Source organism: Aquarana catesbeiana, linkage group LG07 (genome assembly GCF_042186555.1).
Source record: "Aquarana catesbeiana isolate 2022-GZ linkage group LG07, ASM4218655v1, whole genome shotgun sequence".
NCBI lineage: Eukaryota > Metazoa > Chordata > Amphibia > Anura > Ranidae > Aquarana > Aquarana catesbeiana.
Genome location: NC_133330.1, coordinates 20974774 through 21001116, shown reverse-complemented (window position 1 = coordinate 21001116; position 26343 = coordinate 20974774). Strand labels below are relative to the sequence as shown.

The 26343-nt window shown below is 43.1% G+C and overlaps 1 protein-coding gene across 2 annotated transcripts in view; it reads left to right on the top strand.

The window, feature by feature from the left end:
* Positions 1-26012, top strand: part of SRGAP3 (SLIT-ROBO Rho GTPase activating protein 3) — a 161060-nt gene extending 135048 nt beyond the window's left edge. The window contains exons 12-22 of one of the 2 annotated variants that reach the window (XM_073591738.1): positions 4055-4085; positions 6529-6589; positions 7160-7237; positions 9792-9926; positions 11134-11239; positions 14553-14780; positions 15559-15638; positions 18238-18418; positions 18691-18840; positions 20184-20511; positions 22997-26012. In XM_073591738.1, coding sequence (XP_073447839.1) covers positions 4055-4085; positions 6529-6589; positions 7160-7237; positions 9792-9926; positions 11134-11239; positions 14553-14780; positions 15559-15638; positions 18238-18418; positions 18691-18840; positions 20184-20511; positions 22997-23413 — 1795 coding nt within the window. In that variant the 3' untranslated portion in view covers positions 23414-26012. The remainder of the gene's footprint in view (positions 1-4054; positions 4086-6528; positions 6590-7159; positions 7238-9791; positions 9927-11133; positions 11240-14552; positions 14781-15558; positions 15639-18237; positions 18419-18690; positions 18841-20183; positions 20512-22996) is intronic. The other variant, XM_073591736.1, reaches the window with a different exon arrangement.
* The last annotated feature ends 331 nt before the right edge of the window (positions 26013-26343 follow it).

The following is a 26343-nucleotide window of genomic DNA, read 5'->3' as shown; positions in this document are numbered from 1 at the left end:
TTTGGGGTTTTCATGCTCCTAATGAATAATGGGCGGAGCATTGCATTGGACTACACTGGACTGATCTGTTAAGACCCTGATATTGATGTACACAGGAGTCATTCAAGTCATTAACATTCAGGCAGAAGTCAGAGACAGACACATGTCTATTCAGGTCATGAGCAAACAGACAAACCCATTGATTAGGAGTTCGGTGGAAGTTCTAAGTTCCTCTTATAGGTGGTTAATGAGGGTCAGGTGTGCACAAGCAAAGCAACACAGCTGAAAAATCTCAAGAACAAGTTTTTATTTTTTTTTATCAGGTAAAACATTTATTAAAAAAATCAAGCATACAGATTCCAAAAATGCCCACATTGCAGTACATAAATGTGATGTACAGGAACAAATACAACATCCAGCATTTCAAAGCTGCGTTCAAACATCAGCCATCTAAAAAGAACATACAGCCCCACCTAGTAGCCAAAATTTTCAATTACGGTAGAGTTGCAACATCATGTTGTACTCAGGAAACATATTATCTCAAGAACAAGTTTTAATTTTTTTTTTTCTATACGGTAGACCAGGGGTAGGCAACCTCGGCCCTCCAGCTGCGGTGAAACTACAAGTCCCATGAGGCATTGCAAGACCCTGACAATCACAGGCATGACTCCTAGAGGCAGAGGCATGATGGGATTTGTCGTTTCACCACAGCTAGAGTGCCGAGGCTGCCTACTCCTGCGGTAGACTGTGTCTCTGCCCCTCCCATGAGGTCCCAGCAATGGTCCCACCCACGCACAGCTGGATTCCCCAAATATTTGTTGTTTATTATTGTGGAGAATTTGCTGCAGAGAGTTTGACACCAATAATTAATATTTTCATTATGGAATGGGGAATTCTGCTGGGGATATCTCACTATTGGAGTCTATGAGAGATATTATGAGGGGGGGAGATTTACTAAAACTGGAGCACTCAGAATCTCGTTCAGCTGTGCATGGTAGCCAATCTAGACCTGTGCAGAACGAAAAAAAATGTTGTTGAGTTAAATTAGATTTTGGAATTCGTTGTGTTCCATTTGTTCGATTCAAATACGGCATTTGAATCGGAATCAGCATTCAAATTGGCATTCGAATTCGAATTTCGGAAGACGTTTATATTCTTTCTATTCTATTTTTTTATTCAATTCTTCTCTTATTTTCTATTCTATTCTTTTCTATTCTAATCTATTCAAAATCTATTTCTATTTTACTCTATTCTAGTCTATTGTTTTTTTCTATTCTTTAATTTTCTATTATATTCTATTCTTTTATTTTCTGTTCTAAACTATTATTTTCTATTCCATTCTAAACTATTCTATTCAAATTAGGGTTGCACCAATACCACTTTTTTAAGGTCGAGTACAAGTATCGGTACTTTTTTTCAAGTACTCGCTGATACCAATTACCGGTACTTTTTTAATGTCATGTGACAGTAGCACTGATGGGCACTGATAGGTGGCACTGATGAGGCATGGACTGTGTCAGTCGTTTTTTTTTTGTTTGTGTGTTTTTTTACATTTTTTTTTACAAATTATATATTTTTTTTTACAATGCTTTCTTTTTTTTGGGGGGGGGGGGGGGATGGACAGTGTCAGTGTTTTTTTTTTTTTTTTTTTTTTTTTTATTTTTACAATTTTACTTTTAAATAATTATTTATTAAAATGTTTCCTTTTTTAAGGACCCGGGGAACAGTCAGGGGTGATCGGTGCGGCGGTGGGGGCAGTTACAAGTACCGATCTCCCTGTATAGATTTCAATAAAGCAGCTGAAAGGCGCGGGAGGGAGAGGAGGAGAAGCGTCTGTCAGCTGCTGTATTGAAATCTATACAAGGAGATCGGTACTTGTAACTGCCCCCCACTGCCGCACCGATCACCCCTGACTGCCTAGGTATCGGATTAGGCATCGGAGCATTTGCACGAGTAAAAGTACCCGTGCAAATGCTCGGTATAGCTACCAATACTGATACTAGTATCAGTATCGGTGCAACCCTAATTCAAATTCATTCTATTTGAAATTCAAAGTTCGGAAGACATTTATATTCTTCCTATTTCTATTCTATTGTTTTTTTTCTATTCTTTTCTATTCAATTCTATTCTTTTTTATTCTATTATTTTCGACTCTATTCATTCTATTCGAATTTCGGAAGGCAGTTATATTCTATTTTATTCTATTCCATTGTTTTTTTTTCTATTCTATTATTTTCTACTCTATTCTTTTCTATTCCCTTTATTTCTATTCTATTTTATTCTATTCTTTTATTTTCTATTCTATTATGTTATGTTTTTCTCTTTTCTATTCTATTCCCTTATTTTCTATTCTATTCTATGCGATTCTTCTATTTTCTATTCTATTCTGTTCTGTTTTACTCTATTCTTTTCTATGCGAATCTTTTATATTCTATATTATTATATTCTATTTCCTTTATTTTCTATTATATTTGATTCTAGTCTTTTATTTTCTATTATATTCTGTGCTGTTTTACTCTAGTCTGTTATTTTCTTTTATTTTCTATTATATTCCTTTATTTTCTACTCTATTTTATTCTATTCTTGTTTTTGAATTCAAATTTATTTTCATGTTCCATTCAAATTCGAATTTCAGCCGAATTCTGTTTTGTTCAGTCGGATTTGTTTAAATTTGTTACTATTGTAATTCGGAATAATGAAAAATTTGTCTGAATTTCGATTCAGAATGAAACAAACCCCCACATGTCTTAGCCAATCAGCTTGTTCAATTAATCTTTGACAACAAAACCTGGAAGCTGATTGGTTTCTATGCAGAACTGCACCAGATTTTGCGCTCTCCGGCTCCCCCTACGTGTCAAAATGATGAAACCTGCCAATTACAGCGCAGAGATCTCACTATCTGAGGCCTCTCTCCAAATATGTAAAAAAATAATAATTATCTGGAACAAATAGAAGTTAGAGACAGACAGAAAATGTCTATTCAGGGCATGACAAACAGACAAGCCCATTGATCAGGTGTTGGGTGGAAGGTCCTCTTATATCAGGTAAAGTACACAGCAACACAGATGCAGCCGTATCATTTTCCAAAAAAGTTCAAACTTTTATCATAGAAAAGTTGTTGATCTCCAGTAGACTGACTTTGCTGAGATGATGTCCTCAGTCTGCTGCAGGCAGGAGGAAGCATTTCTGCAGTCTCTTTTTTTCCAGAGATCAGATGGCAACATTGTCATTTTGTAGCGAGTCACAAGGTGAGAAGCTGCAGAAGGGACCAACCAGTATTTCCATGATCCAGCAGGCATCCCAGTCCAGGAGGCAGATGGTGACCCTGGATGATGCCTGAACAAAGATGGGTCCGTCCTTCTGGAGAGAGAAACAGACGAAGGCAGGGGAAGTCCTGTGATCTCAGATGGCATAATAGATACCTGGAATTATTGCTGAGCGTTGCCCGGACTAAACCTGCAAAATATATTTGATGACAGCTCCACTTTAAGTGACACCATCTTAGTGGTGTCAGGGCCCCCGGTGGTATCTGGAGGAGCGCTGTGACTGGGAGACGGGCAGGAGTGACCTAGATTCCGCTCCCCATCGCTCTCTGATGCTGTTTTTATACCCGTCTTCCCCCGCCGGATCCGCTGCCAGGAAGACGCGTGATCCTCTCCAGGGAAGCTGGGCCAGCACGTCACAGTGATAAAAATAACCTGATAGTAGCAGATGTCTGCCGGGTGCTCAGAGAATATCAATATTTATAGGAAGTTTACATAATTGGTTCACTTCAACGTATGGCTTCTATAGTAAGGCAGCATAGGGCTCAGCCGGGGGAGGGGTGCAAGCTTCTATCAGTAAAGAGTACAGTGTTCTCTCCATGTCAGTATATCAGTACATAGAGCAGTATAATGCAATGTATTAGGTGATAGGGCGCCCCCTCATGGCTGGTTCCTCTGGTGGCGGGTTATGATCTTTTTGCTGTCCTGCCTCTTCCTGGCTGCGATCTGTGCTGACCTCTTCTCTTCTTCTCTCTATGTCTCTCCGCCTGTCGCTGCTGCTGCTGTGTGTTAATGTTTGTTACTGTCATCAGAGGAAGGAGGAACACCCGCAGCAGAAATCAGGTATTTCCATCCAAACTTCATCCTTTTTGAATCTGCCGTTTTTGGACTCTGATTTTCAGATTGTGTCACTGCCCCGCCCATTTTTAACAATTTTTGGATTCTGGTTTTCAAGATTGCGTCCCTGCCCCACCTTTTTTTTTAATTTTTTTGTTTCTGATTTTAAGACTTTGTGTCATTTCCCCGCCTATTTCTTTTTTTACTTTTTGGATTCTGATTTTCAGACTGTCACTGCCCCTCCCATTTTTAAAAGATTTTTAGATTCAGATTTTTAGATTGTGTCATAGCCCTGCCCATTTTTTAACACTTTTTGGATTCTGATTTTCAGATTGCGTCCCTGCCCCACTCTTTATTTATTTATTTTTTTTACTTTTGAATTCTGATTTTTAGACTAATTGTCATTTCCCCGCCTTTTTCTTTTTTACTTTTTGGATTCAGATTTTCAGAGTGCCACTGACCCACCCATATCATCTTATTTTTTTTTTTACTTTTGGATTCTGATTTTCTGACTGTGTCACTGCCCCGCCCATTTTTTATTTTTTATTTTTACTTTTGAATTCTGATTTTTAGAATGTGTCACTGCCCCACCCATTTTAATTTTTCTTTTTACTTTTGGATTCTGATTTTCAGACTGTCGCTGCCCCGGCCATTTTTTATTTTTACTTTTGAATTCTGATTTTTAGAATGTGTCACTGCCCCACCAATTTTAATTTTTCTTTTTACTTTTGGATTCTGATTTTCCGACTGTCACTGCCCCGCCCTTTTTTTTTTTTTTTGTTTTTTTACTTTTGGATTCTGATTTTCAGACTGTCACTGCCCCACCCATTTTTTTCTTTTAACTTTTGGATTTAGATTTTCCGACTGTGTCACTGCCCCGCCCATTTTTTATTTTTACTGTTGAATTCTAATTTTTAGACTAATTGTCATTGCCCCACCTTTTTCTTTTTTTACTCTTTGGATTCAGATTTTCAGAGTGCCACTGACCCACCCATATCTTTTTTTTTTACTTTTGGATTCTGATTTTCTGACTGTGTCACTGCCCCGCCCATTTTTTATTTTTACTTTTGGACTCTGATTTTTAGAATGTGTCACTGCCCCACCCATTTAAACATTTTTTTTACTTTTGAAATCTGATTTTCAGGCTGTGACTGCCCCGCACATTTAAAATTTCTTTTTGCTTTTGGATTCTGATTTTCAGGCTGTCACTGCCCCGCCCATTTTAATTTTTTTCTTACTTTTGGATTCTGATTTTCAGACTGTCACTGCCCCGCCCATTTTTAATTTTTTTTTTACTTTTGGATTCTGATTTTCAGAATGTCACTGCCACGCCCATTTTTAATTTTAATTTTTTTTAATTTTTGGATGACGAAGTGTCATTTCCCCACCTTTTTTTCTTTCTTTTTTTACTTTTTGGATTCAGATTTTGAGAGTTTCACTGACCCACCCATATCTTCTTTTTTTTTTTTTTTTTTTTGGATTCTTATTTTCTGACTTTCACTGCTCCACCTATTTCTTTATTTTTTTTTATTTTTGGATTCAGATTTTTAGACTGTGCCACTGCCCTACCCATTTCTTTTTTACTTTTGGATTCTAATTTCAGGCTGTGTCACTGCCCCGCCCATTTTTAAAAAATGTTGGATTCTGTTTTTTTAGACTGTGTCATTGTCACTGGCAGGGGCCCATTGTTTTAACATAGTGGTGAGGGGGATAGACCCTCTATCCAGTTTGTTTTGCTGTCTGTGTCCCATTTGGATAGATTCACTTCCTATTGTACCGGTGACCTCTGAGAGTGGAGGGAAATCCCCGGAAGTAGAGGTGAGTTTCATCCTCCAATGAAAAGAGGGGATTTCCCCTCACTTTGAGAGATTTCCTAACTTCCTGTGGCATCTCTGGGGCCGGCAGTGAAGGGAAATTCCCCAATAGTACACAGACTGCAGAAAATAAACTGGCAGAAGCATTAAAGCTGAACCCCGGGATAAGTACATTTTGTATAAATACATATATTGTGTATTCTTCTTGAATCTCGGTGAGCTTTGTGTATTTCTTCCAGATCTGTGCAGTAATCCAGCGTGAGACTTCCTGTAATAAAGACCGCTCACTGCTGCCCTCTCTCCTTGTGCAGGGAGACTGGTCTTGTCTCCGCCCCCTCCTGCAGTTTTCTGCAGGCAGCCTGTAGTGGGTGGAGTCTGCTGGGCACCTCCCACAGCTCTGCTCTTTCTCCCTGTGCAGAGTGACTGGTCTTGTCTCCGCCCAGTCCTTTATTTTATTTTTTATTGAGTGGAGCCCCTCCCACAGCTCTGCTGCGGATTTATATTCTTTGTAGTTATTGAGGAGTATATGTAAATGAGAGTACTTGTGCCCCGGAGTTCAGCTATAATGCAGTCTTTGGAGCAGTGATATACAGAGATCTATGAATATTGAACTCGGATTTTCTCACCTTCAACAGGATTCTGGCCAGGCAATTCCACTGGTGGTTGAAAGCTGCATCCGATACATTAATTTATATGGTGAGTAGAGGCAGAACATGGAATTATAAGGTCTCAGGGCCTCTGATCATCTATGGACAATTTTTAATACCAGAGGTTATGACCTTTTTCCAAGGGTGCACAGTTATAAGGCTTGGCATGTTGGGTATCTATTTACTCGGTGCAACCTCGTCTTTCACATATTAAACAAAATTGGGTAATATAATGTGTTTGTGTACCCTACAATAATGGAAAATTTGCATTTGATAATACATGGGCGCTATTATCATATTGCATAAAAAAATTGGAACTACCTCCATTTCATTCTCCAGGGTTTCTGCTTTCAGAAGATCATGTTTGGGGGTTTAACTAATCTTCAGGTATAAAATGTACATTTTAACATGTGTGCAAACGTAAAAAAAAATGGCCGCAGTAGTGATATATGGTTAGTACGCTCTTGAGATGGTTCATAATTCATTGAGTTGCTCCATGTGAGTGAGTCATTCCCATAGACTTCTATGACATGCAGAACCCATTTGGTGCGAATGAATGCTCCTCGACGCAAACCCCCTCCAGTCACTTCTATAACGCCTGGCTCTCTCTCTCTCACAGGTCTACAGCAGCAGGGGATATTCCGAGTCCCCGGATCTCAAGTCGAAGTCAATGACATCAAGAATTCATTTGAAAGAGGTGAGTGACAGTTACAGAGACTTAAAGGAGCACTCCACTCTTGCTCCCTGAAGTTACAAAAAAATTGTCAGTCCCGGGACAAAAGGTACCCAAGAGTAAAAACTGAAACTACATAAGTAGTCTTCGCTCTTGGATAATTTTTGTCTTGAGACTGATAGAACTATTGAACCCATATGGGTGCGGCCTGGGAGGAATGGTGGGTTTGGTTTTAATGGGATTTGGTATACCATGCTCTTTTCAAATTTTTTTAAAATAATGACCTTTATTGGATGACTTGGCTAATTGACATATTTTTTGTTTTTTTTCTAATGTTATTGTTTAGTTGAAGTATATAGTCATAGTCTATACAGTGCTGATTGTATGTATGTATGTATGTATGTATATGAGATTTCCTCCTACTTCTTGTTGCATCTGCAAGATAGGAAATGAAAGATAATCACCCGGACCAGACACGGGCATCAAAAAATTAAACAGGGGGCTTAAACATTACCTACTGCAGGGGTAGGCAACCTTTGAGAGGTGGAGATCATCTACCTGGATGGAATGAAAGAGATCAAAGATCCCCCCAAACATTAGTGTCCCTCTGCCGACCTATCTTCCACTACAAAGTAGTGCCCTTTGCCTCTTCAAATCACCCCCCCCCCCCCCCCCATGGTAGTGTCCTCTGCCCCTATGTTCCCCCACACAGTAGTGTCCTCTGCCCACATAGTAGTGTCCTCTGCCCCTATGTTCCCCCACACAGTAGTGTCCTCTGCCCACATAGTGGTGTCCTCTGCCCCTATGTTCCCCCACACAGTAGTGTCCTCTGCCCACATAGTAGTGTCCTCTGCCCCTATGTTCCCCCACACAGTAGTGTCCTCTGCCCACATAGTAGTGTCCTCTGCCCCTATGTTCCCCCACACAGTAGTGTCCTCTGCCCACATAGTAGTGTCCTCTGCCCCTATGTTCCCCCACATAGTAGTGTCCTCTGCCCACATAGTAGTGTCCTCTGCCCCTATGTTCCCCCACATAGTAGTGTCCTCTGCCCTTATGTTCCCCCACACAGTAGTGTCCTCTGCCCATATAGTAGTGTCCTCTGCCCCTATGTTCCCCCACACAGTAGTGTCCTCTGCCCATATAGTAGTGTCCTCTGCCCCTATGTTCCCCCACACAGTAGTGTCCTCTGCCCACATAGTAGTGTCCTCTGCCCCTATGTTCCCCCACACAGTAGTGTCCTCTGCCCACATAGTAGTGTCCTCTGCCCCTATGTTCCCCCACACAGTAGTGTCCTCTGCCCACATAGTAGTGTCCTTTGCCCCTATGTTCCCCCACACAGTAGTGTCCTCTGCCGTTATGTCCAACCATACAGCAGTGTCCTCTGCCCCTTTACATCACACCCCCTGCTCCTCACACTAGTGTCCTCCGCCACTAACGCCCCCCCCCCCCTAGTAGTGTCCGCTGCCCCCCATGGTAGTGTCCCCCCCCACAGCAGTTTCCTCTGCCCCCCATAGCAGTGTCCTCTGCCTCCCCCCCCCCCCCCCCCACAGCAGTTTCCTCTGCCCCCCATAGTAGTGTCCACTAGCAATGTCCTCTGCCACTCCCAGCAGTATCCTCTGTCCCCCCCAATAGTGTCCTCTGCCAGCCCCAGCAGTATCCTCTGTCCCCCCAATAGTGTCCACTGCTGCCCCCCACAGCAGTTTCCTCTGCCCTCCCGTAGTAGTGTCCTCTGCCCCTCCATAGCAATGTCCTCTGATTCCCCCCCCCCCCACAGCAGTTTCCTCTGCCCCCCATAGTAGTGTCCACTTGCAATGTCCTCTGCCACCCCCAGCAGTACCCTCTGTCCCCCCAATAGTGTCCACTGTTGCCCCCCCCTCAACAGTTTCCTCTGCTTCTCCCCCACAGCAGTTTCCTCTGCCCTCCCGTAGTAGTGTCCTGGCCCCCCCCCCCTCCTCCCCATCTCCAAGCTGTGCAGAGACCAGGAGGGAGCACAGTTCTGGGTGGGAGCGGGAGCTGGCAGAGTTAATTTTTCAATATAAGAAGCTGCCGATTGGTTGCTAGGACTACCCTGTGTCCTAGCAACCAATCACCTGCTGGTAAACTTGAACGGTTAACTGGGGCAGCTCCCGCTCTCCATCCAGAACTGTGCTGCCTCCCATTCGGAGGAGGCAGAGGAGGCTGGGGAGGTGGGTGGACTGAGAACCTAAGTGGTTCGACTGCAACGGTCCGCACGGGACAGTGACCAAGACTGCGGTCTGCCATTCACTGATCCCTGGATTAGAGGGTCGGCAAAGTGGACGCGTGTTCACAATCTACGCTGAACCTACCAGTGGTCAATGGGTTTCCGACCCCCCCGCCCTACTGTTTCCAAAACTTAAAAGAATAATCGGCTTCGGATACATTGTAACAGATGTCTGTCACTAGAAAATCTGCCTAAAAACTTTACAAAGTCTCTGTGAATTTACAATGAAACACCAAAATGTTAATGTGGAGGATCAGCTTCTAGAATAGTCCCCTTAGTTGTTGTATGAGATGTAATTGGGTTTGCTGAATGATGCATTGTCCGCCCCGTGCCCAGGAGAAGACCCGCTGGTGGAGGACCACACCGAGAGGGACATCAACTCCGTGGCCGGGGTACTGAAGCTCTACTTCCGGGGTCTGGAGAATCCGCTCTTTCCCAAGGAAAGGTTTCAAGACTTGATATCTACTATTAGTGAGTATCAGTTCAGTGTGGTGCAGGAGGTGACAATTATATAAGATATATTCCTCTGTGTGTGTGTGTTATATGTGTTGCACATATATATTTGATTTAACATTGCATATATTTATATAATTTGAATTAATTCATAAGAATAGGTTTAGCATTTAAGTGATAGGAGAAAAGAGCGCAGAACATATTTATCTTTTTTAATATCTTGATGGGAGCAAAGTATATATTGAAAGTATAAAAACGAACAGATCGACCCAACACATTTCGGGTGAACTGCCTCCCCTTCATCAGGGATAACATATAAACATAAACAGTATATAATTAGTATTTTGTAAAAAAGTAATGATATCACTAAAGCAATGGTAATGCTACCATGTATTCTCAGCATGTATATGATAACGTTTGCTGTGATCGTGTATATTTTTGCTTTAGTGATATAACTATTTTGACAAAATACTGATTGTATACTGTCGATGTTTGTATGTTAGCCCTGAAGAAGGGGGAGACAGTTCACCTGAAACGCATTGGCTTAATCTATACGTTTTTAAACTTTTTAACCACTTCAGACCCGCGCTATAGCCGAAAGATGGCTACAGCTCTCTCTCTTTCTGGGAGGACATCCATGGATGCCCCTGAAAGGAGGAGGGGATCTGAAGTACACAGAATGTCTCTCTCAGGCTGGTGCATGAGATATGTAAATCACCCGTCACTCACAGCAAGGGGGAAGAACTGACTCCTATTTCTCTGTGTGTCAGTTTTTATCTCACTGAAAAAAGATAAGAGGATTGCTCAGGGCTGGATTAACTCTTTGTGGCAAGACTGGGCACAGATGACATGAAATCCTATACTCTACAAGGTGCAAGCCTTAATTTAAAAAAAAAAAATTGGGGTTTACATCCACTTTAAGAGAAGGAGATGGGATGGCATGAGCTTGGCACCTGTGCAAGCTGAACAAAATGTTCCCTTATTGTTTCTAATAGAGTAATTCCTGTATCATCAGTGACATCTAGTGGCCAAAATGCGATATACTGTATTTTCTCATTGCAGTATTTCAGAAAACTATACCACATTTCGGCCACTTCATGGATACATTCATGATACAGAAATGAAGCTGTTGAAAAAATGCAAGGAAATTCCGTTCAGCTTGCACAAATGTTTTTTACATTTATGCAGATTCTGTATAAATGATTGTTTTCTTTTTTTATTCCAGAGATAGAGAACCCCGTGGAGAGGGTTCACCACCTCCGACAGATCCTCATCACTTTACCCCGGGCCGTCCTGGTGGTCATGAGATATCTGTTCGCCTTCCTCAACCAGTAAGCCCTCACTAGCAACACTTTGAAGCTGAAGTTTAATCTGCTTGTATTTTGCCTTCTCTGGTTCCTTCTTCCCCTCCTCATCAATTATTTAAATTAAAAGCCAATACTTTGCAGGGCAAAATTAATGAAAAATGTCTGGGCGCAAATCACACTGCAAAGAATCGCATTCGATTTCCCCCACCGCTCCTGTGTGTGTGTATAGAAAGGGAAAAGCGCCATCTAGTGGGCAGTTTATTAAAAAAAAGTTAGCACTCACATTAAGTGCAGTTCCAATGCAAAACACGCATAGGTGTCCCGGTCCCAGCGATGATAGCAAATCACGGAGGTGCTCACAGGGTTGGAGGAGATGTATAGGCGGTCCGCCCCCAAGATGACATCACTTCTGATATACCCAAAGGGGTCCCGGAACTTCTCCTCCAGCGCTGTGAGCACCTCCAGCGGCCGTGATTTGCTATCATCGGCGGGACCGGGACACCTATGCATAGATTTTTCATTTGACCAGATATGTACTTAAAGTGATTGTAAAGTCAGAAGGTTTTTTATCTCAATGCATTCTATGCATTAAGATAAAAAGCCTTCTGTGTGCATCGGTCCCCCCCCCCACCCCCAATACTTACCTGAGCCCCCTCTCTCTCCAGCGATGTCCACGAGTGGACATCGCTGGGACTCTCGGCCATCTGGGACTCTCCCCCCCCCCCCCGATTGGCTGAGACACAGCAGTGGCACCATTGGCTCCCGCTGCTGTCAGTCAAACTCAGTTAGACAATCAGGAGAGAGGGGGCGGGGCTAAACCAGGAGGGGGCTCCGTGTCTGAATGGATAGACGGAGCTGCCGCTCGGCTCGGGTGGCACCATAGCAAGCTGCTTGCTGTAGGGGGCACTCGAAAGGAGGGGAGGGGCCAGGAGCTCCAGCCAGGGACCCAAGAAGAGGAGGATCCGGGCTGCTCTGTGCAAAACCATTACACAGAGCAGGTAAGTATGACATGTTTGTTATTTTTATAGAAAAAAAAAATCACTTTAATGTGAGTTCTAACGTTTTTTTAAAACAAACTGCCCACTAGATGGCGCTTCTCTTTCTTTTCAATGGGGGAAATCGGATAAGAATCGCACCGCATGCCTGTATAAGTCGCGTGCGATTCTTTGCAGTGCGATTTGCACCAAATTATTTTGGATTGACGCAGATCGCACCGCAAACTATCGGTATCAGCGAGCACTTGACCGAAAGTATCGATTCGAAAAAAAAGGTATCGGTGCAACCCTAATAAAAAAAAAAAAAATCTGTGAAAATATACTGGCCCCTTAAATGGTGATGCAGATATTCTACCCTTATTATACATTATAATAGGCACGCATTAATGGAATGAGGCCGCTGTAAGCCACCCACGTAGAATGAATAATGTATGTATTTAAGAGCTGTTAATAATTTATTCTGTATGATTATGTGTGTTGGTATTTGTTATGTGATGCGAGCAAGAGACCATTGAAGCGCTGTTATGAATAGGTCTAGTCTGCCATCTAGTGGTGGAGATATGTATATGAAGAATACTTCTTCCCAAGCTGATTTCCCTAGAGTCATTGAGGAGATTCAGGTTCCAGCTTAGCTTGCTAGTCTGGAACTTACAATTATTGCAGGCATCCCTACTGTGCAGCACTGGTTTAGATTTTATATATTACTATATTTAAAGATGAATTTAAAGATTATCTGTTTCAAATGGCCACCTGTAATATAATCCGAATCTCCATTTTTTACTCTTTGTAAATACTGCAGCCTTACCTCTCATGGATAGATAGATTTTTTTTGTAAGCGGTATTAAACCCAAAATGCAAAATGTAATATATTGCAGCTTACCAAACATTAGATGTGGCGGCTGCATTCGTTTTCTTTTTTTCTAGGCTTTTTTCCCCTCTGTTTTCACCTGGTGATCTGGCCAGTAACACGCCTCCTGTATTAGAGTGGCCCCACTCTGGATGAAGGAGCACAGGGGGGCACCTTTGGACAGCAGCATTATCAGCTGTTAGATATACTAGCTGATTTAAATATACTAAAATTGAAACCAAACTCCAGCTCACACTAGGCACTTACAGTTTACCATTTTTATTTTCCTTTTTGGGATAAAGGTTTTACATGAATAAATAAAAGCTGACCATTTTAAGCACCCCTCTCAGCGTGGTAAATGGTTTGTCTCATCCCTGTAATTGCTACATCTACAAGAGCTTATTCTTTTGAAAAACAACAGACTTACTGGCACAATCACCAGGTCAAAAAAAAAGAAAGAAAGCCTAAATTGAAAAGGAATGCAGCCATCACATCTAAAAATGGGCAAGCTACAATAGAATAAATGCTTGCTGTTAGGTTTAATACCACTTTAATTCCTACTTGCCGGCGGTGGCAGGGTTGCGGGCTCCTACGGGCGGCGGGCTCCTACGGGCAGGTTGCGGACTCCTATGGGCAGTGGGCTCCTATGGGTGGGTTGCGGGCTCCTATGGGCGGCGGACAGCGGCCAGGTTGCGTGCTGCTATGGACGGGTTGCGGGCTCTTATGGGCAGCGGGCGGCATCTGGGTTGCAGTCTCCTATGGGCAGGTCATGGGCTCCTACGGCGGCGGGCATCGGCCGGATTGTGGACTCTTATGGGCGAGTTACGGGTTCCTACGGGCGGCGTCTGGGTTGCAGGCTCCTATGGGAGGGTCGCGGGCTCTTGTGGCGGTGGGCAGCGTCCGGATTGTGGGCTCTTATGGGCAGGTTACGGGCTCCTATGGGCGGCGGGCAGTGGCTGGGTTGCGGGCTCCTTTGGGCAGCGGGCAGTGGCTGGGTTGCGTGCTCCTATGGGCGGCGGGCCGCGGTTCCTGTATTCTCTCGGCATCACAGTGGCTTCCACCTTGCCGCTCCTCCCTCCTCCTCCTAGGCGTCCAATAAAATCGCCTGTCCTTTCAGCCAACCGGGTGACAGGTCTCAAGACCCGCTTCCTGATTGGCCGGGAGGAGGATCAGTGTGGCGATAGTGAATATTTATTCGCTATTGTCACACAACTGGGTGCATTCGGGGCGCAGAGCCCACCCTTTTTTGAAGCCTATTAGACCCTCCCACTCCTGGTTTGATTACCTGTACAGGGGATTCTGGGCAGATAAAGACAAGATTTAGGCAGCCCTGCTTGTAGTATTTTTTAATATATTCGGGGTCCTCGCTTTCGAGTCCCATTCAGGACACTGCATGGAGTTTCTGTGTAATTTTCTGCAGCTGCAAAACAGTTTCTTCCAGTTACAGCCTTTTGTTGATGGCCCAGTAGGATTGATGGCCTGTGTTGTGTTTCAGCTTGTCCCAGTATAGCGACGAGAACATGATGGACCCCTACAATTTGGCCATTTGCTTCGGACCGACGCTGATGCCCATCCCGGACGGTCAAGACCCAGTGTCCTGCCAAGCGCACGTCAACGAGGTCATCAAAAGCATCATCGTCAACCACGAATCCATCTTCCCCAGCCACCGGGAACTGGAGGGGCCCGTCTATGAGAAGTGCATGACTGTGGATGTGGAGTACTGGTACTAACCGACCCCTGGGCTGCATCAAGCAGTGAAATGAAGCTTAATATCGAATTTTTTTTTTTTTTTTAAACAATTTAATGAATGAATAAATTAACTAATTAAATTTTTTTTTTTTTTTTACATTTGTAATTAAATAAATAAAAAAAAATTTAATTAATTAATTACAATTTCAATTTAATTTATTTAAATTCAATTAATTTAATCGTTTTAATTATTGTAATTATTGAATTAATCTATTTAAATCTTTATTTACATTTTAATTAAAACTTTACATTTAAAAAATTTTTTCGACATTTATTAAAATTAGATTTATTTAATTTCAGCTTTTTTATTTTATTTAATTAGTTTTAATTATTTAAATTAATTATAAATTCTGTTCAGTCAATTTTTTTAAATGAAAAATTTAATTTAATTAATCACATCATTAATACTGATCAAGGATGGAAAAATATTCATCCTTTGGCCACACTCCCATTTTTAATGTTAAAATCTTTCAATCTTGCATGGTAAAACTGCAAAAAATGTCACAGCGAGGAGAGCTGCTTCTTCAGTCTCCCTTGTGTCTAAACAGTCAGTCTTTTTTTTTTTTTTTTCTGTGAATTTTCTGTTAAGGGGGAATTTGGCAATTAGAAATGGTGGGGGTGGGGGGGGGATTCCCCAGGTGGGGGGGGGGGGGAGAGGTCCACTACTGAATAAGCAGGCTCTGCATTCTAGGTTAAGGTCCCCTTTAACTCTTCTGTCAAATTATTAATTACATTTAAAATTTCTATTACAGCGACAGCCCGCACAGCGAGCCGGGCGCCATTGAAGAAGGGGACCATGATAACGGTACTGAGCCTCACACAAGTGATGAAGGTAAGTGGGCAGACTGACCTGACTGATCACATAGAGGATTTGGAATAACCACTGCTAGACCTATGCGAAGGTTTATTTAAAACGTGAAATAATAAATGTATTTCCTCTCCCATTCAACATGAACTATTTTTAATCCTTATGCTGCTATCATTAGTAAATAGATAGGAATGTATATTATGTTTACTTGTTTTAGACTTTTTTTTTTATTATTTCTTCAGTTGCTTCCTGGTTTCTGGCTTAAGTCAAAATGATGTCATACATCCCAGGCGTCTTCATGGGAACCGCTAGGCACAGCCTCCTGCTTGCATGCCTGAGCTAAGGGCAGATGGATTCCGATAGAAAATGCTACATGAGTCATCTGCTCTTACTCAAGGTGGCCTAAGCTAGAAATGCTAGGGGGATGTTTTGGTTTTCCTATCGTTTTTTTTTTTCTTTTTTTAAGTTATACAGTTCCTTGAAAAAGTATTCATGCCCCTTGAAATTTCCCACATTTTGTCATGTTACAACCAAGAACGTAAATGTATTTTTATTGGGATTTTATGTGATAGACCAACACAAAGTGGCACATAATTGTGAAGTGGAAGGAAAGTGATAAATGGTTTTCATATTTTTTTTACAAATACAAATCTGAAAAGTGTGCATTTGTACTCAGACCCCCTTTACTCTGATACCCCTAACTAAAATCTAGCGGAACCAATTGCCTTCAGAAGTCACCTAATTAGTAAATAGAGTCCACCGGTGGGTAATTTAATTTCAGTGTAAATACAGCAGTTCTGTGAAGCCCTCAGAGGTTTGTTAGAGAACCTTAGTGAACAAACAGCATCATGAAGGCCAAGGAACACAACAGACTGGTCAGGGATAAAGTTGTGGAGAAGTATAAAGCAGGGTTAGGTTATAAAAAAATATCCCAAGCTTTGAACATCTCACAGAGCTCTGTTCAATCCATCATCCGAAAATGGAAAGAGTATGGCACAACTGCAAACCTACCAAGACATGGCCGTCCACCTAAACTGACCGGCCGGGCAAGGAGAGCATTCATCAGAGAAGCAGCCAAGAGGTCCATGGTAACTCTGGAGGAGCTGCAGAGATCCACAGCTCAGGTGGGAGAATCTGTCCACAGGACAACTATTAGTCGTGTTCTCCACAAATCTGCCCTTTATGGAAGAGTGACAAGAAGAAAGACATTGGTGAAAGAAAGTCATAAGACGTCCTGTTTGCAGTTTGTGAGAAGCCATGTGGAGGACACAGCAAACATGTGGAAGAAGGTGATCTGGTCAGATGAGACCAAAATTGAACTTTTTAGCTTAAAAGCAAAACGCTATGTGTGGTGGAAAACTAACACTGCACATCACTCTGAACACACCATCCCCACTGTGAAACATGGTGGTGGCAGCATCATGTTGTGGGGATGCTTTTCTTCAGCAGGGACAGGGAAGCTGGTCAGAGTTGATGGGAAGATGGATGGAGCCAAATACAGGACAATCTTAGAAGAAAACCTGTTAGAGTCTGCAAAAGACTTGAGACTGGGGTGGAGGTTCACCTTACAGCAGGACAACGACCCTAAACATACAGCCAGAGCTACAATGGAATGGTTTAGATCAAAGCATATTCATGTGTTAGAATGGCCCAGTCACAATCCAGACCTAAATCCAATTGAGAATCTGTGGCAAGACTTGAAAATTGCTGTTCACAGACGCTCTCCAACTTGAGCTATTTTGCAAAGAAGAATGGGCAAAAATGTCCCTCTCTAGATGTGCAAAGCCGGTAGAAACATCCCCAAAAAGACTTGCAGCTATAATTGCAGTGAAAGGAGGTTCTACAAAGTATTGGCTGTTTATCATTTTCCTTCCACTTCATAATTATGTGACTTTTTGTGTTGGTCTATCACATAAAATCCCTATAAAATACATTTACGTCTTTGGTTGTAACATGACAAAATGTGGAACATTTCAAGGGTTATGAATACTTTTTCAAGGCACTGTACTTACAAAAGAATAGTGTAGGAAAGCAAAGCATGTATTGAAATGCTGGACTGCTCTGGATGGGGCTGAGTATCACTGTATGGAGATGAGGGTTGTGGAGGGGGTTACGGGACTATGAAACTGACTTGATGGCTCTAGAGGGGCTAAGGTTTCTGGAGGGGTCAGGGGAGCACTGTGGGAGGTTGGGATGTGCTGAGGGACACTGTTAGAGATTGAGGGCACTGTGGAGTGAGTGGCTCTGCAGTAGACTGGTGGGCACTCTTGGAGGCTGAGGCTCTCAGAGGGCCTGGGGGCTCAGTGGGACACTATGGGAGGTTGGGGGCACTATGGTAGCTGGGAGGCATTGAGGGAGGTTAAGGGATCTGCAGCTGGCTGGAGGCCTGGGAGAGGAGAGGCCATGGCTTGGCAGTGGGCCATGGCCCAGTGGATTAGAACCACTGATATTAAGAACCCACCTATGAGTTACATCTCCAGCACAGATTACTGGTAAGTAGATATGGGGCATGAAGATCTCTGGTGTACTATGTATGTACCAATTTTGTAAAGCTAAATTGTGTCACCATAACTATAGTCATCCCCAAAGCTAATTGCAATTCTTCTGTGTCTCACCCTTCTAGAGGTGGAGCAGATTGAAGCCATCGCTAAGTTTGACTACTCCGGTCGCACACCGCGAGAATTGTCCTTTAAAAAAGGGGCGTCCCTGCTCCTCTACCACCGAGCGTCGGAGGACTGGTGGGAAGGCCGGCACAATGGGGTGGACGGTCTGATACCCCACCAGTATATCGTGGTCCAGGATCTGTAAGTAACCGAGAACCAACCTCTTGTTTGTGATCACATGAGCAATGAATTGACCCCTGCCTGTAATCACCTAACCTCCCCAGTCTCATCTCCTGACCAGCCCTTAGTCCCTTCTTCTTTACAAAGTGGTCTCCATCTAGGAAGATAGGAGCATCTATGAGATAACCTATCAAGACCATGGTCACTATAATTCTGAGAATTTGGTTTAAAGTTGCAGAAATTTCCCACCATGCACCCAATAAGCTCTTTCTATACCTCCTCTCTCCCTCCAGAGATGATGCCTTCTCAGATAATCTGAGCCAAAAAGCGGACAGCGAGGCAAGCAGCGGGCCCCTCCTGGATGATAAATCCTCTTCCAAGAATGACATCCAGTCGCCCATCGAGCACCTACCAGAATACAACTTTGCCGGGGTCCTGGGCAGGTAGGAAACTAACAACGGATGTGTGTGGACCCAAGGGCCCAGAAGGAAGAGGGGCCTATCAGGGGAGTACAGGGGAAGCCTCATAGGAGAGTTAGATGGGTGTGATGGGGTAGAAGTTCCCCTAATCCAACAGAAAATCAGGGGTCATACCTCCAGTGGGAACCCAGACCACAGATAAAAACCTCATAGTTTTGATTGGAGTTGGGCTTTAAGTGGCGCTTTTGGGTTTTGTTAAGCAAATATTTTTGATGTGAATCTCTTACCTGAAATCACTTCCTTGACAAAGCTAAGCCACTGCCTCAAAATTATCAGCAGCATTGTCCAGCTTCCATGGGCACTCATTCAGTTGGTCATTGAGTTGTCCATCTAATACAGTGGTCTCCAAACTTTGAACCTGTGCTTGCTTTTATCTGGCCCTTGGGGCACTATTCCTCCCACTGACATTATTAATGGGGCATAATTCATGCCACCAACGATGGGGCGCTTTTTCCCCCACTGACACCGATGATGGGGAACTATTCCTCACACTGACACCAATGATGGGGCACTATTCCTCCCACCGACACCAATGATGGGGCACTATTCCTCCCACTGACATTATTAATGGGGCATAAGTCATGCCACCAATGATGGGGCTCTTTTTCCCCCACTGACACCAATGATTGGGGCACTATTCCTCACACTGACACCAATGATGGGGCACTATTCTTCCCACTGACACCAATGATGGGGCACTATTCCTCCCACCGACACCAATGATGGGGCACTATTCCTCACACTGACACCAATGATGGGGCACTATTCCTCCCACCGACATCAGTTATGCGGCAGTATTCCTCCCACCAACATCAGTTATGTGGTACTATTCTTCCCACCGACACCAATGATGGGACACTATTCCTCCCACTGACACCAACGATGGGGAACTCTACCTCCCGTTGACACTAATGATAGGGCACTATTCCTCCCACTGACACCAATGATGGGGCACTATTCCTCCCACCGACATCAGTTATGGGGCAGTATTCCTCCCACTAACACCAATGATGGGGCACTATTCCTCCCACTGACAACAAGGATGGGGCACTATTCCTCACACGGACACCAATGATGGGGCACTATTCCTCCCACTGACAACAAGGATGGGGCACTATTCCTCACACGGACACCAATGATGGGGCATTGTTACCGACACCAGGACATTTTCTACTACTACAGGCCACAGTCAGGCCCAAGAAAGTCTGAAGGATAAAAAACTGGCCCTTTGTTAAGAAACTTTGGAGACCCCTGGTCCAATTTTTGGGTTTATACGCATTCATTTTTTATTTCTCTCTGTTCTTCAGGGTTAGACTTCGTTCCGACGGAGCTGCTATACCACGCCGGAGAAGTGGAGGTGAAAACCATAGCCCGCCTCGCCCTCTTGCCCCTTGCATTGACACGCCTCCCCGCGCGGCCGCCTGTCCCAGCAGTCCCCACAAGTTGTCCCTGAGCCGCGGACGGGTGGACAGCCCTGAAAAGCGCAGGTTGGGGACGTTTGGAAGCGCCGGGAGTATCAATTACCCCGAACGGAAGCTACTGAACGATGGGATATGCCTGCGTTCTGTGACTGGAGGCACGAGGCACAGCAGCCTTGGAGACCACAAATCCCTGGAGGCGGAGGCTCTGGCTGAGGTAACACAGGGGATATTTGCGAAATAATTTTTTGAGTATTGTTATTATTATAAAAGCAGCTCAGTAATTTTTCATTTTTTCAATTGTGTGTCCTATTAAGTTACAGACATTCATGATTTTATTTTCCTGCTCCTGTAGTTGGTAAACTTTCCCTTTAAGGGCCTCTTTGTCTTTCTGTCTCTTTAAAACAACATACAACATATGTGTGTTTTAACAGTTTTTTCAAGTTTCCCCAAAAAATGAGAAAAGAATATTGCTGTGTCCCCATTGAGGCGATCTGCCCTCACATCCTGTCTTGCTGATGGCTGTCACACCCTGTCACCAGCACCGGAGGTGAGGGAAAAGGAGTCATAAAAACTGAACGAAGGTTTTCCTTTTGTCAGAAACCATGAAATCAGACCGAGACAGAAGTACAGTTAAATCACACTTGTTTAATAATAAAAGTAAAAAGAAAAAACTTAGTCAAAACATAGCCAGAGTTCAGGAACCGGAATGGATAGTCAGACAAGCCAAACATCAGGGAGCCGGAGATAAGCGTAGTAAAACAGCAAGCAGGATCTGGCGCCAGAAGGGATGTAAGCCAAACAAGTCTTTTAACAGAAATGCAGGAGAGCGTCTCTGTGATGTTGACCAAGGCGAAGGCAGAGATCCACTGGGCTGGATGGCTTAAGTAGGCAGGACTGACGAGCAGGATATCATTAACAACTGACTAACTGTGGAGAGATAGGAGCTGGCAATTAGCCGAGAGCTGAGTGGCCAGCTCAGAGAAGGAAGGGCTGAGCCCAGCCCTGACACCTTTCTCATCCATTGAGGAACACAGGAATTCAGATACAACCTTGTTATTCTGCCACCTACAGGAAGATCTGAACACTAGCAAGAAAACCATTTTGTGAGCTGCCCAGGATAGTCCTTTCTTTACCCAACATGCCTCAATTATTTGCTAGTGTCCCAGGATGATGGAAATCTAATTTTGTTATCCCTTTTTATTCAATTTTGTTCTTGAATTTTTGTTTTTATTGACCATATCTAATTGTGGGCCTTTTCTTCCCTAGACGGGAAGTGGTTGTTTTTCCACCTGTTTTTTTTTCTAGGTTCTTGTTAGTTCAGGTTGGTGATGTCTTCCATAAGTCATTCCTGCTTAGTGCTGACCTTTTCTATCCTGGTCACAGGGTCGGGTTGCTTCTCCGTGTCCTCTTTCTGGTCATGTTGATAGGTTCTCTTATTAAGTAAAAGACAGGAGGAGAGCAGCGCCATCTAAGTGCAGCATTATTAAGACATTTTATTCCATAAAAGACAATTGGTAACTCACAAGATGTATGAGAGGTCAGCGAATGTGGGATTAATAAGTGGTTCATCCGCTTGGTGGAAAGATGATCTTCTCACTGGTGAAGAGGCAGCTGATGGGTCCAGGGACGCCGGTGGTTCCCAGAGCTTCCAGACACTCAGGACGGCTCACAGACAGCGGTGTACGTCACGTGCGGCTGGGGAGAGCGGGGAGGAGCGCGCGTTCGGAGCATACGTGCTCTTTCATCAGGGTTTGACTGTGGCCATTTTGGAAGAGGTATATATAGTCTGTTCTGGCCAGGACTAATCAGGCGTTACTTTGGCAACCTTTCAAGGGGGTTATTGGTGGATCACGGGGCACTAGAGTGTCAGATTAACTAGTTAGTAACCATCAAGGTAATCTAATAGCAATTCTCATAAAAACGATTGTGTACTGGATGGTTGCGAATGAAAGAAGGTTTTACAATTATGATTAGAAACAATGAAGCAATCAGTGAGTATCAAGACAATGATTATGGGCCATATATATGTATATAAAGGTGGAGATAAAAATAAACTAAATATAAGGATGAAAACAATAATGATGAACTGGAAATAATAATAATAAAAATAAAGGTAAAAATTTAAATGGAAAAAAATAGGATTTTTGTACTTACCTTAAAATGCTTTCCTTGAAGTCTATTGGGAGACACCGGTCCCTTCCCTGTGTCTTTATGCTTATGCTCTTGGTACTGCAATCAACAAACTGAGGCATGCTGGATAGAGAAGAGGTTATCCTGGGCTGGCCTATGTATTTTTTTGTTGCCGGTGTTCAAATCCTCCTGTAGGCGGCAGTTTAACCCCAAAGTAGCTAAAATCCTTTGTCAACCTTTGTTGATTTTTTTTTTTTTTTACTGCATCCTAACTGGGGATATGTCTTCTCATGTTCTGACCTGGGGTCCGCAGAACAGAAAGTGAGGAGAAACTTCTCAGACTATAATATGATTCTGAAACAGATTGTAACCCTTAGCCTACTCCGAAAAACAAAATAATAATACGTTTTTAGTAGAGTTGGTAGGTTGCTTTACATACTCATACAGTATATTGTAGTTAAGTTTATGTATGATACTGCAAATTATGCTTTAACAAAAACCCTACAAAAATCTCACCATACCCCCCCCGCCCCCTCATTGTTATTTTGTGACTTTTGTCTCCGTTGTAGGACATTGAGAAGACAATGAGCACAGCCCTCAATGAGCTACGTGAACTGGAACGTCAGAATACAGCTAAACAAGCACCAGATGTTGTCCTAGACACTCTAGAACCTATGAAGAACCCTACCCTTGGAACCCCAAATTCTGAGCCAGTAAGTCCCCTGCACACCATCATGATACGGGATCCCGATGCTGCCATGCGGAGGAGCAACTCTTCTAATACCGAAATGCTGACCACTTTCAAGCCAGCGTTGTCTGCTCGCCTGGCTGGAGCCCAGCTCAGACCCCCACCGGTAAGGCCGGCCCGGCCGATGGTCCAGCACCGATCTAGCAGCAGTAGTAGTTCTGGGATGGGAAGTCCAGCCCTTACCCCTACGGAAAAAATCTTTCCCAACAATTCTTCTGAAAAGTCAGGGACCATGTGACCATCTCTACTGGGCCTTGGTGGGAATCCATTGTGACAAAGTCCAGTATGTGTGTTAAGGAAGGACACTTTGTGGAAATTTACCCATCAAACTCATCCACTTGTCCTAGAGGCTTCTTTTGATCACCTCTCATAAGTTGATATCCCTGGTAAAAGATTGTCGTACATCTAAAACAGGATCTCATTTCACTGTCTGCATTGTATACGTGCTGTTCATCTCAAACCTTCTCTATGAAAAATTCTCATGTTCATGTGTCCTTCAGATTGCCTTAAAACTGCACTCCCGGTTGGGTATGTCCAGTCCTGTTTCTGTTTTAGGCCTCCATGTCTCCTGGTTCCATCCCAGGCGTGAAACAGGTGTGAAAGGTGGAACTCCATTTTACAGTTCTGGGCTGTACCCGAGGATGGGGTTTTTTTTTGGCTCCATTTGCTGAAAGCTTTCATCTAGCAGACTCAAGCTGTAGATCTTTTTTTGAAGGAATCAGGCTGAAGATCTCACTTTCATCCCAATATGTTCGGTGGTCACCATCTTGTTCTCTGATGGAGCTCAAATATGGCTTCCTAACGGGATGTGGATATTTCCTGTGGTTTACGATTATGCTGTACTCCAGAGCTTTTCCCCTATAAGGGGTTCAGCTGCTCCATTTACTATGAGCAATATGTAACTTTGTACATAATTACTCCGAAATGTTAGTCATGTCATTAACCTTGTTTAGGCCCGAGGCCTAGCCGTTATAAATATATCTATACATACCTATATATAGTAGTGACATTTATGTAGGATAATGTGAATTATGCTTGAACTTAAACCATGAAAAGGCTGTTTTTTTTTTGTTTTTATTTTGCTGTCACTGGAAAAAAAGGTGTATACAGTGTGTATATATAGTATGAATATACAGTGCAAAAAGCCGTTAGATCTTACCTCAGTGGCTTTTGTCCTCACGTTTACCCATGATCCTCTCTGGGATTTTAGTTGCGCCAATAAAAATGTTTGTGTGTAGTGCGTGCGAGGATTATAACTTGCAGGGCGTTCCTCAGAATATTCCACTATAGCAGGACCAGGGCGATGGTACAGAGCAGTGCATGATAGGAGTTAAGATTCGAAAACTGTTTGAGGGCCACAGGTAGAGAATATTCATGGGACCCATGTGGTTTGAAGCATTGAAACTCTGAGCCAATTTTCTAACTGGAAATTCTATTCCTGTGCGGGGATAAAGATGAATGCTGTTGAGTACATTTGTGAAGAAACTGCAGTTCAGGAACAAGTTTCTAAAGAGGATACTTTTTTTTTAACTTTGGCTTTTTACCCATTTGTGTTGGGATGGGTCGTAACATTTCAAAAACCTTGTCCGTTTAGCACTAAAAAATACCCCATTGAATGACCCTGACCAGATGGTGCCTGATAAAAGCCAGACTGCTGTTGGCTGCTTTTGGACTATGGCACACAAACAATGCAGGATGTATGGAGGCAGGAAAGGGTCTGCACCACAAACCAATTCAACATGTTTTACATACATTGAATAAATGAGCAAAAATCTTTGACATTATTGGTTTTATTCAACGCTCTCTGAGCTAAGTGGACTAACTAGATGCTGAGATACCAACTTAGGGAAAACTCCATCTTTATGTATTTCTTAACCTCATTCTATGCTATCCAAAAGTTACTTACTTAATGATCCAGACAATCTGTACAGCTAAGCTTTTTTGTCTTTTTGGTGGATCACAGCTCCATGCAACCTCTGTCTTCTTGGAAACTAGGCTGGAACTGAGTGGGTGGGGCTATATAAGACCCTTAAAGGGTTGTGTTCACATGTTCAGTGCAGGTAGATACTCTATGATATTATAAGGTTATATCCTCATTAGGAGTTCATGGAAGACAGTGTAGATACCTGTATCTGAAAAATGTGCTTGAAGTTTTAGACCGGCGCACATTATATTTTAGTCATACTGCATTTCCAGTTGAACCCAACTCAAAAGAGGAGCTAGCACTTTTAAAGTGAACAGAATATTGGACAAAATTAAAGTTAGCCTAGTGGATGGTCCCGTATTAGTCCCACCGTGGTGGTTGGCTGCAGTTTTTCCTGTAAATTCCCAGTTTGTCCAGTGTGAGCCAGCATAAGGTAAAAAGTGCTCAGCTCCTGGCCTTCTCTCTACATTTCTGATTACACTTGCCAATGGGATATCACACTCTCTAACATGACCTGTAACATAGTAGATATTCTGCTCCTGACCCTCTCTTAACCTTTCTGATCATGCTTACCTCCAGGATATAAGGCCCCTCAAGATGACCCTCCATGATGTGGAAAGTAGTCCGTTCCTGACCCTCTCTGTACCTTTCTGAATATACTTACCACCAAGATATAAGACCTTTCAACATGACCCTCCATAAGGTAGAAAATAGTCCATTCCTGACCTTATCTGTAACTTTCGTAATATACTTACCTTCAGGATATAGGACCTTTCAACATGACCCTCCATAAGATAGAAAATAGTCCGTTCCTAGTTTCCTCTTAACCTTTCCGAATATACTTACCTCCAGGATATAAGACCCTTCAAGATGACCCTCCATAAGGTAGAAAATAGTCTGTTCCTGACCTTCTCTATAATATTCTGATTACATTTACCACCAGGATATAAGACCCTTCAACATGACCCTCCATAAGGTAGAAAACAGTCTATTCCTGAACTTATCTGTACCTTTCTAAATATAATTACCTCCAGGATATAACACCTTTCAACATGACGATCCATAAGGTAGAAAATAGTCCGTTCCTGATCTTCTCTTAACCTTTCGGATTACACTTACCTACGGGATATAAGACCCTTTAACATGACCCTCCATAGGGGAGGAAATCATCCATTCCTGACCTTCTTTGTACCTTTCTGATTATACACACCTCTGGGATATAAGACCCTTCAACATGACCCTCC